The sequence below is a fragment of the Erigeron canadensis genome, chromosome 9, assembly GCF_010389155.1.
Source record: "Erigeron canadensis isolate Cc75 chromosome 9, C_canadensis_v1, whole genome shotgun sequence".
In the NCBI taxonomy this organism is placed as follows: Eukaryota; Viridiplantae; Streptophyta; class Magnoliopsida; order Asterales; family Asteraceae; genus Erigeron; species Erigeron canadensis.
Window position 1 is genome coordinate 34,835,868 of NC_057769.1, and position 16,447 is coordinate 34,852,314.

Sequence of the window (16,447 nt, forward strand, 5' to 3'; positions counted from 1 at the left end):
TTTTTTTTTAATTTTTTTACCAGAGTTTCTTTCTTTTCTTGTTTATCTACCTTTTTACAAAAATATTTTCATTTGGTATAGTAGCCCATATGATAAAATCAATTTCATACATTCATTAGTCACTGTTAATATATTTTTTATATAAATTCAAATATTGAATTTCATTTTTAGATATTTTATTATTAATTTCAAATATATATAATTTCAAAATCATTTAAAACCTCTTTTTTAAATCACCACAAACAATAAAGAATTTAATGTATTTATTCTTTGAAATAGTTCATTTTTGGAAATATATATGATAGAAATAAAACTAAAACTAAAACAAATGACATTTTTTTACGAACAAGTGGACATGTATGTATTAGAGATGGGTACCAACAAATATTAACCAATTAGTTCATCATTTTGTTAATAAAATACTAACAAGCATATATATATATATGAGAAAATGAAGTATGTGGCTATTATACAATCAAACTTGGGTGTAGAACTCTTTACATACTAATTTTTTAATATATATATATACTAGGTCTTTTACCCGCACGATGTGCGAATTTTTTTTAAAGCAGTATAATAATAAACTATATTATGAAAAATGAAAAATATAGTGACCTCTAATCCTTGGATAATAGATTATGTAATGTGAACTCCATGCATAATGTTTTAACATACAAATAGACCTAAATTCAGGTTGAAATTTGGCATTGAGGACTTTGGCTATACTTTACAGAATTGTTATAGTTGGTCGAATACCCGCAACATACAATTAGGTCAACAAAACAAAACAATGAAGTGTAGTGTAGACCTACATGTAAAGTTGAAACACGCGAATTCGATTTATTGGAGTGCCCAAAGTATATGATCAAGAATTAAGTGAAGATGTCTAGACTCTGAACCAACCTATTTTGATACATCTATTATCGTCTATTAGTTCATATAGAGTATATTATTTCCACATCATGATGATTGAATCTTTTGACTACATATAGCTTGATGAATGTTTAACTATTTGTTAAATAGCAATTAAATACATACACAAAATAAAGCTTAAAAAAAACCCTTTTTATAGAATTACTAATGTGATTAGATTATATTACCATTCATCCTAAATACATACAAATGGAATCAATAACAAATGAATTTGTAATCGTACGTACAATTCTATATTACTAAATCCTTATATTTGTTAATTCTAATTAACAAATATAAGGATTTAGTAATATAGAATTTGTAATCGTACGTACAAAGTGACGATTTTATTAAAAATAAAAATAAATAAATAAAATAATAATAATAATAATAATAACAACAACAACAACAATAATAAAGGGTATGTAAGAATTTGTGGATTTGTAATATTCTTGCCAAATTAATGTTGATCAATCCCATAAATATATTGTTTTTCATATACGATATATCCAATTTTATAGTTTCTATATTCTAATTTATACTATATTTTCTATTATAAAAATTGATAATTTAAAAAAAAACATGAAGATGCCACATAGGATAAATCTTATGTGACAACATTTAAGCATAGTTTTGATTTAGGGAGGATGACTTAAAAGTCTAGGATTCCTACTGTTTTAATATATATATATATATATATATATATATAAATGTTTGGCCTCCCATGCTTTTTATGGATTAAAAAATAAGACGTGAGGGTTATAACTTAAATTAAGTGTCTAACAGTCACATAAACCCTAACCTATATATATATATGTAACGACATTAAAAGACACTAAATATATATACTTATACTAACAAATAATAAAGCTAATACAAAATTATGGAGCCACTTAATTAATGACATTTGTCATATATTGAATTGCTTACTTTTAATTCTTACTAAGAATGTTAGGTGGTAAAAAAATTATGACCAAATAGGTAATTTTTTCCATAGGTGTCTAAAATTGGATATGCACCCTTAAAATTGACCATATAGGTAATCTTTCCTTTTTTATATAGACAAGAAAATAACCTAGCAACGTGGAAATCACTTCCAATAAAAATTCATCACAATAATACTAAACTGTCATTATTTAAGTTAAATTAGATCGGAAAGAATTGAGTTTTGAATATAGAATACCTTGATACGGGACCTGCCAGGACTAATTTGGGATCTCGGGCATTTCTAAGTACAAGTCCCACTTGGGATTCGGTACCACTTCCTAGTACCACGATGTGACCGTATATAGAAGCCACTGAATAATAGCAGACGGAAAACCACCCAACTAGATGAAAGATTACCATTCTGGATCGACATCAGTCGAGGAGGTGGCCGAGTATGCCGTGCTTAGCTCACTTGATGATCCAGTCACTTATAATGAAGCAAGTAGGTACAAGGTAGCACTGTAAAAAAAAGTTGACAGCCATTAAGAAAAACAAACACACACACACACACACTTTTGATCCATTTTAATTTTAATAGTATTTGTAAATCAACAGTTAAAAAGGTATCTATGAAAACACAAACATGTTCAAGTCTGAGGGGACAAAGTTTATCCCTATTGATCGTCGTGCCTTCGAACGGATTAGTAAGGGATTTTCCCCCCATCGGGTATTTGAAATAGACATTTCTACTTCGAGAGAACTCTTTAGCGCGGACCCGGTTAAGATAACGTATGCTAGACCTTCCGTTGACGAATCGCGACACGAAGTTTCCAGCGAAATTCACCTTTAAAAAAAAACAAACATAAACATCATAACGATAACATAAACATCATAAGGATATAGATTTTGTAAATCAGCCACTTATGATCCGGTCGTTTTTAATAATTTTTAATATATATAGTAACTTTCATCCTCGTTACGTATTCATTCATGTAACATTCAAAACATTAATATAATTATTGTTTATGTTTTTTTATACATTATATTATTGTTTATATTCTTTCTATTGTTATTACTTCATGTTTAGCTGTTTTTTTTTTTTTTTTTAATTTTGAGTTCAAATATTTAATATAAATTAAGTCCACAACTTTATCAGGTAGAAAACATATTTCGCGACAACACACGAGTACAATAACTTTTTTTTTTTTGGTAAAGTTAGTTTCGATTTAGACATGTCGGAGACAATTTTAACCAACGATTTACTGGACCTCCAACATCTTCCTCATAGAAAATCCAAGACTCGAACCCGAAACCTTGAAAAAACTCACTTCCGGAGCCTATACAGTAGGTTTAAAAGATACTGAGCAACCCACCTAATTTGATTTGGTTACACTAGTACAATAAATAGTTCAAATTCTTTTAGCTTTTTCCAAAACGTGTTAAATTAAATAACCTAGGTAAGACCCAAATTCAAGTCCAAAAATCGATCAGGTTTTTACCATTGATAGATTAATAAATAATAATAATAATAAATGACAGTAGATAGTAAAAGGTAACTTGCTTACTATGGCGGAGTATGGCCTGGGTAATGAACAAGGCAATTAGTATTTAGTAACATCGACTGCAGTGCACGGTGTAACTTCAGGTACGAATTATGTCTTTAAAGCAATGATTTCGTCAATTAATTTGGATTACTACAGTTGTTATTCTTTGAATTGGAGTTTTTGTTTGTTGTTTATTATATCAAACATTGAAAATTTATTAGATGATGATTATTTTTTAATTTTTTTTGAGCGGTTAGTCTAGGTTGCTAATTCGCTATATTATTTTTTAGTAAAATCTTTTTTCTTTTATTTTGAATGATTATTATGGAGCATAATGATGATGATGATGAGGTGTGTAGTGATTATAACAATAAATTACCTCCTTTATCCGCAAAATACCCATGGTTTGTTGTTCAAAATTTGGAAGACCCAGCTGTTCTCCACCTTACACGACCCGTTGCTTAAGCATCAATGTCGAATCCTTGAGTTGTCCGGGAAACGTATCCGAGGCTGTTTCCATGGATGGATCACTCTCTCCAACCATCCACACAACGATATGTGGTCTCTTTGGAACCCGTCAACTGGTAACATCATGTCACTCCCTCCTTTGATTTTAAAAGATGGAGATTATGATTCTATCGATCCGAGAATGTTGTTTGTCTGCTCATCCTGATAATCCAAATTCAGTCCTCCTCTTATTAGTGATGTCCAATAAGCGTGCCTTTGTTTTTTGTCAACTATCCCCCAAAAGAAAGAAAAGCCTTAGAAAAAAGCCGAGATGGACTCAGATGTCATATGCTTACCAACTCAAGAGAATTACCCTAAATGGTCATTTAATACATAGTCTAACTTGTTGCAATGGTCATGTATTTGCTTTGTGTACCGACAGTCATATTAATAAATTTGTCATACGGGTTGAAATTGTAGTTAAGGACAGAGAAGTTGTGATAAAACTATTAGCCTTTGGAGGAGGTCCTATTCGTCGTGACTTCTATCCTTGGTCCGAATACCTCTATTTTTTGACGGGAACTTGTGATGAGTTATTTTACATTATAGTTGGTTTCCGTACAAGTCACAAAATACCTAGTGATGTGTATTTGTTTAAATTAGACATGACTAGTATAAACTGGAAAGTTTGGAATGTCTCAAAGACTGGGACATGACTGGTGTGGTAACATGGGATGATGAATGCCATTACCACAATGACTTGAAAATTAGTGGAGAGTTATGGGAAGAAGTGCAAGACCTTAGTGACACCATATTTGTCGTGGATATTGCCCGTGAGATCTCGGAGTTTTACAACCCTGCAATTGCCTCGGAGTTAGGGGGTTATATTCACATTCATGACAAAACGGAAAAGGTAATATATTCGTATCACCTGAATGATAAAACCATTGTTCGATCTCCCATGCCTTCTTCCGTGCTTCCATCAAGCCACATATCAATGTGGGAGTGCCGGTATTGCTTCTTCATCTCTGTATTTTTATATTTAATCTGTCAAATAAACACGTTTCTTAAAAAGTTAAAATCATTGTGTAGGTTAGAAGATGAAGGTAGAGAAGCCAAATTCATAGTGGATTCTAAACAAGAAAAGGATGAGACAGTGGTTGCTTTAATTACAGACAATGTTGTTGAAGCTAGTGAATCTCGCCTGCTTGATATTCCGCTTGATGTCCTGGAGATGATTATGAAGCTTTGTGTTGGCGTGGAATACATGAACTTCCGTGCTACATGCACGCGTTGTCATCTGGCTGCACCTCTGATACAATGGCGCAACCAAAAAGCATTACATAATTATTCCTTTGTTTCGCCTTCGCTGATGGTTGTAGACCAAATTCGAGGCATTATCACTTTCACAGATCCGATGATGGGTGATAGATACTTTATGAGATGTCCACATTTATCGATCTTCGATGAAGCAATATGTTGCTCCAGGTTTGGTTGGTTGCTGTTTAAGAACAGTAATTTATGCCCTACATTTTTTAACCCCTTCACAAATGATCTCCTTGAGCTTCCATGCCAGTATTATTATATATATAAGTTATGGTTCTCAGCCCCACCTACTTCTTCTGAATGTATGGTTGTTGGATTTTCATCTAAAAAAATTGTCATCCTTAATGTAGCCCTAGAACAAACCTGGCGGGTGTTTGATTTAGACCCAAAAGATCTAATACTAAGTTCAGTTTTGTTTCCAACATTCCACAATGGAGATCTTTATACTTTGTTTTCGAGGGGACAACTTAGGGTGTTCAAAGATTTAAGTGAAGCTGATATCTCAGAAACATTTCAAAGCTGAAGTCCCAAGAAGTTGTAGCTATCTCTGGCACGGTATTTTTTGGTGAAATGTGACCAACATCTTTTACTAGTCGTTATGGTCGGCGTTGGAGAACCCATAGAGGTATTCAAGCTGACTGATTCTAAAGAATGGGAGAAAGTAAATGGTGTAGGAAAGCATATGATTTATATTTGTGATACAACATGTCTCTGCGTTGAAGCTAAAACACCCGAAATGGAGAACAAGATCTACCTTGCAGAAACGGCAAACAAGAAGGTAGTGTTTTATTCACTTGAAACATGCACGTATTACACATTCAATGGCAAAAGTATTCAAGAAAAATTAGGGGATGTCCTCACAACCAAATATCTTTCCGCTCATACTTGGATTGAACCAAGTTTGTCACCTTCTTACGCCTCAAAAGAAGAAGAGGAAGAAAAGCACTTGAGTTATGCACAGTTTCCTCTCAACAATGTGATCTAACTGCAGTTTAGGATCAAACTGTTTTTAAGGTTATCCTAATGATGTAGCCGAGCAAGTGAAGTCGACTATACGTCCTACTCACCTATTGAGATAAGCATGTGTCCAGACCAGGGACTAAGTGCGCTAAGGTATCTCTCAAGGTTCAAATAGCTACCTGACTTCCTTATCAGTATCATTTTTATGCTATGTAACAACTATATAGGGCATTCTAAAACGTGTTTCTCCATTTTTATATTTCAGTTTTGTATTATTATTATTCATTCTGTACCTTTGATAAAGGAAGATTTTAAGGAGCAAATATTTACATGTTCCTGACCCTAATTGCATAAGTGACATTGATTTCTAATTTCAGCTGCTACTTTGTTTTGGAATTTTCTCTACATGATGCTTTATTTATTGGGTTTATTGGGTCGTTTCTTTATTGGGCCAGGTTATTTAGTCCAAGTTGTTTAAGTCCGATAGGTTATAAATAAGCTCAAAAAACTTCATGAGGGAGTTTGACATGACTGATCACGGGCAAATGAAGTATTTTCTTGGGGTGGAAATTAGTCTAAAGTGCAGGTTCTTTTATACTGTGTCAAATTCAGTATGCCATGAAGATATTGGATAGATTTCAGATGTGGGAGGCTAATTAGGTAAAGGTTTCCATTGTGCCCGATACAGCTGTAACTAAGGCAGGAGCAAGGTAGGATGTGTATGAATCTGCATAGAAGTGCTTTGTTGGGAGTCTTATGTACTTTATAGCCATGAGGCCAGATTTAATTCATGCGGTTAGCCTAATTTTGAGGTTCATGGGTGCCCCTAAGGAAGATCATCTATTCATCTAATGGCTGCTAAGAGAATATTAAGGTACCTGCTAAGAGAATATTAAGGTATGAAAAGCAGGTCGATTAATAGCTGAAAAGTGTTGGGGATATTCAAGATAACAAACAGATAACCGGATACAAATCAATCTTTGAAGGTACGTGATCGCTTTCAGATTGAATCAATTTGGCGGTTCACCCAAACTATTCAATCGGATACAATCAAAGATTAAGAATCTTCTGTGTGGATGTGTTTGAGAGAGAAGGAACCAGAGAAAAAGAAAAGAATGATCAGAACCTTTTACATATGGGACATATATTGATATATATATATCTGTTGGGCCATAAAACTGCATAAACGGCAGTTAACAATATGGGTTTTTCGAGTTGCCACATTTGGTCCCTCAGCTCGACCCCAGCCAGGGGCTCTGCCCCTTGGACCCCGCTCCCAGGGGCGCTGCCCCCGGACCCCCGTACCTTAGGGGCTTCGCCCCTAAGGTCATAACAAATTCAAATAGGCGTGCACTCCGCACCACCAATCCTATATGATGTATTATTATGACGTTATTGATCAAACAAGTTAACCCAATTACACTAAAATATCCAACAAAAAGCAGGTCAATAAGTAGCGGTAAATAGCTGTGTGTGTAGTGTGTACACTGATAGTGACTAGGTAAATAGCTGTGTGTGTAGTGTGTACACTGATAGTGACTATGTACGTGATATTGAAGATAGGAGATGCACTTACGGTTTTGTCTGTTTGTTAAGCAATGCGGCCATCTGTTGGTATTCGAGGAAGCAAAGACATTGTGACACTCTCATCCACGGAAGCTGACTAGGTGGCTGCAGCACTGTGTGCATGTCATTGACTCATTGTGTTTGGTAGAAAGGGCAGCTGAATGATCTAGAAGATGAGATACCCATTAAACTCTTGAAGAACCCTGTTATGCGTAGTCGGACGAAGCATGTAAATGTTCGTTATCATTATTGTAAAGAATTGACTATGGGTCTACACTTGTTGGAAAGAGCCCATGAGACCGGACAACTGAACTAAATGTTAAGTGAATCAAGTTATCTTTCAAAGTTCATACTGCTAGCTGATTCTCTTATTTATATCAGTTTTATAGCAGTAACACTAAACTGAATGTTAAATTTAGTACTTCCTTTTGATCTTTCACTTTTGTTATTCTTTATCTATTCTGTATCCTTAGGTAAGGATTATCATAAGGTGTGGAATTTTTCCCTGTTTTTCGCCAATCCTTACCCTTGCATATGACAAAAGGTATTTGTTCAGATCATTCTCAGATCTAAATTGATTTCTTATTCCGCTCTTACTCTGTCTAGGATTTCATAATTGCCTATTGAATCCTTAGGGGGCACCCTATGACATGTTCTTCAACCATGTTATCACCATTTTCTCATGCCTTCTATTCTCACCATGTTCTCATGTCTTCCATTGGCACCACAGTTCTCACTCGAATTCTGGGTGGGGTGGGGGTTAAGGACGGGTCCATGTGATAAATGAAAATGGGGTGTCAATGGGGTGTGACGTTCATGCGGAAGTGAGAATGAGGTGAGAATAGTGGTATTGTTGGGAGACCCCTTAATAGGCAATCAGAAATTACAGAAGTTAGTGGGTCTAGAAACAGACTATGGTATCATTTCTTATTGGTTACTTACAAGCTTCAACAAGTTAAAAGAGAGCCTTGAAATATTGAAAGTTTGCCTGTTTTGACGGTTTACCCAATCTACCCATTTTGACACCTCTTGTATTCTCCCGTGCATGCAATTTCTTTTGAAATTTACTAGAACGGTACTCGCGCGATGAGGCGGTATAATGGAGGTGATGGTGGCGGCGGCGGTGAGGAATTGTGGTGGCGCGCGGTGGCGTGTAGTGTAGGTTATTGACGGAATGTGGTTTTGATGTATTGTACATTATAGATTAGCATGTGTACAAGTTGAAACTTAATATGCTGTGTGCTTTATAATATAAAATAAAAATAATTAATATAAATATGGTATAGATAATAGTAAGTGACATGTAAGTGTTACAGCATCTTAGTTTGTGTAGGTTAGACCAGTTGGTATTCTTTCTAAACATACCAAAAATATTTGTTTACAAAATGTTCTCTCAGTACTGTGATCAAAGTGTATTCTATTTATCCTATCAAAGCAGTCAAGTAAGCACCCAGTTAACATAGAAGTTTACTAACTGTATTGGTGTAGCTGGTAAAGTAAAAACAAAATAAAGAATTTTCTAAGATGAAAAGGAAAATTAGGCAAGAGTCCGAAGCTGATGCATAAGAAACAAGAAAATCTAGCATTCTAGCTTTCTTTGTATTCATCAATGCTCTTTCTGATTCTTCCTTTTTTTTTTCTTTCTTTTTTTTTTTTTCCCATTCTACAGGGCTAATAAACACAAGACAGTTGGCTTCACATGAACTGATGAACATAATGCTTTAAAAAAATCATGATAATGAAACATTCAATATACCAAATTGTTCCAAAATATACACCTATGGATTTGTTTTCTTAGAACTATCATCTTCTTGCTTTTCAATATCATCAAAGTTAATATCATCGTTCTGCCAAGCATCGCCACCAGAAGTTCCAATATTCCAAATATTCGACAAGTCTTCACCTCGGGCACCAAACTCAGGCAACTCATAGTTTCCAAGATCACTCCAAATGTCCTCTTGTTTCATACTAAAGTCGTCTATTCCACCAGAAACCGGGTCTAAGAAGTACTCCGGTGCAGCCTCTAGTTCCATGTCTAACACATTTTTTCCTTTGGAGGCATGATCAACATCGAGACTTCTTGATGAGTCGCCAATTGGAAGAGCATCTAATTCATGGGGCTGATGTTTAATGAACTTCCGTGTAGTTCTTGGTGAGGATATTTGAAGCATTTGGGCTTTCTTTTCTTTTATAGAAGAGAGGAAAGTTGGGTTTTGCAACACTTTAGCCATAAAGGAGACCATTTGCTTTTGTTTGTTTTCAGCCGCTTTGAGTTTTTCGTTTACTGATTCCATATATTGATGTGTTTCACGATGCTCGTTTTTTAAGTCAATTACTTCTTGCATCATTTCTGCCTTCTCTTTGTTTAGTCTTTCTATCTCGGCTTCCATAGATGGATTGTTTGAATACTCACCAGCAAAAAAACTGCTTGAAGACTGAGACGATTTACGCCTTTGAATGTTCTTTAAAAGATACTTCCTTCCTCTTAAGAAACTTTCATTTGCGAACTCCCATTTGTCAGTATTAATCTTGCGAAATCCCTGAATTGAATTAGACAAATTCATAAAAACAGAAATGCTCAAGAAATCATATAACATCAAGAACACTATTAGATGCTATATGCAACTGAAACACGCACCTTCAATTGGCACATGTGAAGATAATGAACATAACTTAGAAACCATATTAATTTGCATCAGAGTAACGCGAAAAAGAGTAGACACTCTTTTATATCCGTCAAGAAAAACCATATAATAATGTAAAACTCAAGAATTACAACAAAATGTCCATTCGATATATGCCTAAAATCGAGGAATTACATTGAAATCTATACAAAATGCAAGTAACATAGGCATATACCAAAGAAGAAAAAACGTACAGATAAAAAAGTGGAGTATAAACAAAAACAAAAAATCAAAACAGCAACTTACAAAAAAGCAAAAAATGAGAAGTTACGTACAGTCTAACACATTGACCCCATGTTTAAGTGTTTGAAGCTAATATTTACCCACATATGTGTTAAGTTGTCGAACAAAGCTTGAGAAATTGTTGTGTTTGAAGTTTCTAGGCAAGATTATACTGGAGAACTCCATTGGATCCCAAACCACAAAGCTCTGCCCATTTCGGGCCCATGAGATAATTGGGTCGAGTAATGGGTCATCCACAAAATCGAAAGTTTTTGACAGAAATGGCGGGATTTGTGCTCCTTGTAAACATTCCAAAGGTTGCGGAAGCATTTCCTCTTCTAAGATTGTTGGAATAGTTGCATCACCTATTACCAATTTCCAATAAAAACAAAGAGAATCCATCAACTTCTGACAAAACATGAATAACAAATTGAATACAGAACAATCTGAGGGGCAGAAACACAATGTTTTGGGGAATTTAAAACTTCATAAAAAAAGGAGATGAACCATTTCCAAGGTGGTCTAGTAAGATGTCGTGAAGGTCTTAGAAAGTTCAAACCTCAGTCCGTAAACATCTTAGATGGCCAAGGTAAAAGTCTAGGTAATGGCCACATGAATAATGGTTAGATTGTATATGTCACAATCTAAGGCTCGAATTTCCCCCATGTAAGTATCCGTTTGCATAGAAAAAGGGAAATTATCTAGAAGTATATTGAAAGTTACACGTTTCGGTAATGCATGTATCGTACTTAAAAACTCTGTGTTTTATACATGGTGTCACTTCAACGGTTTACATGTTATACGATGTCATATACATATAACTCAAATAATTGATAGTTTGATACATAAGGGATAAGTGTTTGGAAATGTAGTTAATTATGAAGGTATGTCTATTATGTGTATCTAACTAAAAATTATGTCTATTGTATTTTATTTTTTTTAAAGGGTTAATTGGATGGGAACCCCTTGATATTGTTACTATTTAATACCTACTAATCCCCAATTCAGGCTAGTGTCCAGGTGAATCTCAACCACTTAATGATCTCCTGATTATCTCAAGTTTGCAAGACTTGAACCCAAGATCCCCTAGGAAGTGGCGCCTGGTGGCCACTCGGCTATTACGTGGTTGTATTTTCGAATACTAGTAATTGGATATGCCTAACCAAACAAAAACTTGCAAATCAAATGCATGACACAAATGAGGCAGCTTATAGTGGTTGACATACACACAATATACAAAATATTAGTTGGATATACACAATAGACATATGTGTATAGTTCACTATATATTTAGACACTTATCCCTACAATAAAATATGTTTTTGTTGAATACATAATGTGTGAACTTCAATACTACATTCATAAATATAAATTAAATTGCTAAAAGCTTTTGTATAATAAAACTAATGATATTATTGTAAAACTTGTGAAATTATACTCCCCCATTTTCTTTATCTTATTAAGTTGACCACCAGTTTATTATAATATATAATCAAAATGCAGGGCAAAAAATACTAAGAAGAAATCATGATAAAAATTAAAGAATACTCACCATATTCAGCTGAACTCGGAAGCTTTTGCTGGACCGGAACCGGCGAAAAAAACCACCCAGGTGGAATCGGGTCGGATCCTGCTGAAGAACTTGAAGGATTCATTGAAGAAAAAGAGAGTTTGAGAGGAATGGTCGGTGGGTTAGATAGGGGAAATGAGATATATATAGGTAATGTGTATGTGATAAAGAAATGAAAATATCTGGTGAGAATGGCGGTGGAGAACACCACTGTTGGTTGTTACTGGACGGCCCGACCATAGTTTGTGTGGCAGATATTTTTGTTTTGTTTTTTTGAATATAATATATTGTATGTGGGAATGACCAATCAGGGTTTAGTATTGGTATGCGGAGGAAGGATCTCGTGCAAAATGAAAAACTTCTATGTTAAGGAATTTATAAAGAAAAGGATATGGGAAAATAATCCGTAGATTTTATTTAAGTTTAGGTACTGTCACTTTATAAAATATTACAAATTAAACATTTAAATTTGATAAATATATATAGCTTTCTAAATTTACATAATTTTCTCTGAATTTTACATAATCTCCCTGCTTTACCTAAGGTAAGTACTAAATGTTTTACCCATCTACATTGCACTAAAACGAAAATGGAAAATGATATATCTACATCAATTTTTTACCATCTATAACAAACGTACATATTATACTGCACAGTGTACAACTGTATAAATCATATATTGTTGTAGATGACAAAAACTTGTTGTAAATATATTATTCCCCAAAGAAAATTTTTAAGTGAGCATCTCAGGAAAATTAATGTGGTACTTTATCCATTATATTTTCATTGTTTTATTTTGAGTGGTCAAAATTTTCTCTTTCAATTTTATTGCGATAGTTGGATTCTTTCTTCAATTTTGATTGTAAATATTTTTGTTTGTATTATATATTAGTTGATAAAAGTTATTTAATAAAAATATATTTAAAATTCAATCAAATCATAAATATTTCTCATTGTCTTCCAGTTGCATACTTGCATTGTTTGCTTAGGAAATACTCAGTATACAAAAACAAGGAATATTCGCCAAAATGAGTTTTTTGTGTAAAATTATAAAACAAGAACAATATAATAAAGAATAAAAGATAAGAGATATAGAGAGAATGTAGTTCTATATTATTAATCTCATCATTACATTTGTTTATATAGATACAAGATGGAGTCTTCTCCAAAATACAAATATCTCTAACATAATACAAAGATATTGTTACCATATATGGACATCCATCTAATATTTATTCATAATACCCCCCTTGGATGTCCATCCATTAAAGACATTATGCCTCGTTAAAACCTTATTAGAGAAAACCCAATGGGACAAAAATCTAGTGAAGGGAAAAGAGTACATAATTTTTTTGATACGCTTAGGGATGTTGCCTCATTAAAAACCTTGACAGGAAAACCCAGTGGGACAAAGCCTTGCTCAAGAGAAAAAGAGTGCAACGCGTATCTTCTCCCCCTCATGATCACATCACTTAAAATACTTATCATTCTCAAACATATTCGATGTTTGACATATTAAGTGTCTGAATAGAATAAATCTCTTTATTTCAATTTCAGTGCTTCAGTGACACTTTCAAACTCAACATTGTGATCATTATCTTGAAAGTCAAAAAGGGGCATTACATTATCATTTGACCTCATAAGCATGAACGTCATTTATCACTAAGATTCATAAACAAGACAAACATTGTCTTTTATTTCACATTTAATTATTCAATCATCATTTGACATTTTTTTAGAGTCTATTAATAATCAAATCATCAAAATACATAAAACTTATATCATATTCATATCCGGATTTCTTTATAAGTTTCAAACATAATATTTTCTATTCTCGAGAATTTTTCATGCGTGTTTCAAGCATTCTAAATCATGAGACATGCTTCATTCATTATATATCCCTCATGGAATCTCAATATCAAACGAGCTCTATTTTTATACTTTAGACGCGAATCAATACTTTCTCATTTTACCAGACTTTTAATTTAGTTGCTTCCACCATATAATTTCTGCACTTTAAAGTGCTTGGAGTTCATGTCCCAAACTACTAGCGTCTTTTCATCTTGGCCAATTTTCCATATCATTTCAATTTATGTACATGCATGCTTTTCAAGATCCTCACGATATATACTTTTAGTGCTATCATATTCGTTCAATCTCGACGTCGTTTTATCTATTTTCAATTCCAAAAGTATCTAGACATGTCACAAGTCATTGAGATCTCATTATTTACAAGTATCCTGGGTTTCTCAAAACCTTCATGTCTAGTTTCTCATTATCAATCTCTTATGGGGTCTTTTATACCTCGACTTTGACCATCTAAATTCTATGCTCCTTTTATTTCGAGGCTTTTATTTTGGAATCCACTTTTATATTACTCATTATCAATAGGAGCATAAGCAGCTTTTTGGGTCAGTTAACATTGCTGGCAATTACTAAATATTCTCAATGAATTATCCTACAAACTTTAAGCTTATATTCATTGGTGTGAGGATCTTTGATAATTCATTCTTACCTTCTTTAGTTGTTTTCCACTTTCCCTAATGTTGGGAACATCTCCCCCTAATGTTGGGAAATTAAATCATGTCAATGATAAACTTTAGCCATATACAAATCTTCCAATGATGGCTTGATAGAATACGTACACTTCTTTCATGTTTTAACTCATACCCAAAACAGCCATACTAATGTCTAGTTAAATTAGACCGTTTCGAACTGAATCAAAGCATGAGTCTACACACTTCCAAGGTACGCCTATTTTCCCAACATTATTTCCAACATTCTTTGAAGTCTCATCTTTGTGCATTGTGGTGGAGCAACTTAATCATATATTGCACATCCAAAACTCTTATGAGACATATGTGTTTTCTGACCATAAACCAATTTCAATGGGGAGGAACACTATTGGCATGATGCGAGTTCATATTATTGCATGTTAAATAACATGGCCCCAAATCATATTCATTTTTGCTCTAATTAATCATTACCAAATTAATCCTTATTGCAAATACAATATGGAACATGCTCTCAATCTTACAGGATGAGCAATTAATTACGCAAACATCATGTTGCGACTTTAGTGACCCATTTAGACGATGCATCGATTTAAAATACTAAATGGTCTTTTGGACGATGTATAGGCCTACTTACATTTCCTTTGCGTATGTTCCATTAACTTAAAAGATTTCAATCCTTATCTTTCTTGGCATACACTTTCTTATGGAGCAAATGACCTCAATTTAAATAATCACGTTGAATAATCTCTTCACTTTTCAATATATTTCGCATCATCATTGACCCGGGATGGTCTATCCGTTCATGCCAATTAATCAATTAAATCAAAGTCTATCAACTTCCGTTTTAGACTCACATGTGCTTTATACAAGCCATATGTATTATCATCACATCTCAAGATAGTTATTTCTTATGATAAATCTATATATCTTTCATATAGCCTTTTAAATAAAATAGTACAATTAAATAGAGAATATAATATCCACATTGAGATATAACATATCATGCAATCGCATATATTTAACCATTATGTAAAATACTACCATCTTGAGGGCGTCATGGACAAATACATATATGTACTCTACATTATTTCAGTATTGTCATAATAATTCACATGTCATTAACCAACTTAGCATATACTCATGACATTTGAATTCTATATTGAGTATAAACACAATGTAGGCATGAACTCCTGTAATGCGAGTGTAATTAAAAATCTTATGTTATATAATTTTTTTTCTACGTGTCAAAATATAACCTATAAATTTTCTCAATATGACAAAACATGCATAATACTAAATCCCTTAACAGTAGGGTGTCATCACATTTTAAATTCTATTTTCCCAAACAAATTTATATATGAGTGCACACTTGGAGGATTTTCACATCATTTGATATAATATCTTATGAACACATAGCATTATCGGAAAGACATGTTTTATACTACTACTACTACTAATAAAGTTGCATTATTCGTGAAGCACACATGATAAATAACTGCTTATCGATGTATCAATTCAAGTATATCATATTGATAACACATAGCATATAGGTTTCATGGTCTAAAAGTTATGCATGTATTGATTACTTAAATGTCGACTTCAAGTATTTTTTTTCTCTCAAATATAAAATCAAAACTCATAAACGCAATAAGTTAGTAAAAGTGTAAAAATAGTGATCGAACGAAATATTTGTATAAAACGTGCATTTGTATTTGCTTTACTTGAAAGCTTTTGCAAATAATCTCTTAGAAGAACATTACATAGGACTATATA

The 16,447-nt window shown here is 33.4% G+C and overlaps 2 protein-coding genes across 3 annotated transcripts; one reads left to right on the forward strand and one right to left on the reverse strand.

Moving 5' to 3' along the window:
- Window positions 1-3,291: 3,291 nt before the first annotated feature.
- LOC122582055 (F-box/kelch-repeat protein At1g57790-like) lies at window positions 3,292-6,512 on the forward strand. Of its 2 annotated transcripts, XM_043754402.1 has the most exons (3): window positions 3,292-3,484; window positions 4,311-4,841; window positions 4,923-6,512. In XM_043754402.1, exons 2-3 carry the CDS (start codon window positions 4,543-4,545, stop codon window positions 5,677-5,679), a joined length of 1,056 nt encoding a protein of 351 aa, XP_043610337.1. In that variant the 5' UTR covers window positions 3,292-3,484; window positions 4,311-4,542; the 3' UTR covers window positions 5,680-6,512. The 2 variants fall into 2 exon arrangements, with proteins under 2 accessions (XP_043610337.1, XP_043610336.1); XM_043754401.1 differs by lacking the exon at window positions 3,292-3,484 and having other exon boundaries at window positions 3,564-4,841.
- Window positions 6,513-9,402: 2,890 nt separating this feature from the next.
- Window positions 9,403-12,378, reverse strand: LOC122582383 (heat stress transcription factor A-7a-like; the record flags this gene model as incomplete). The annotated part of the gene is made up of 3 exons (XM_043754766.1): window positions 9,403-10,222; window positions 10,694-10,953; window positions 12,141-12,378. Coding segments are annotated over 3 exons (1,260 nt in total), but the record flags the coding sequence as incomplete, so codon positions are not given.
- Between the last annotated feature and the right edge of the window lie 4,069 nt (window positions 12,379-16,447).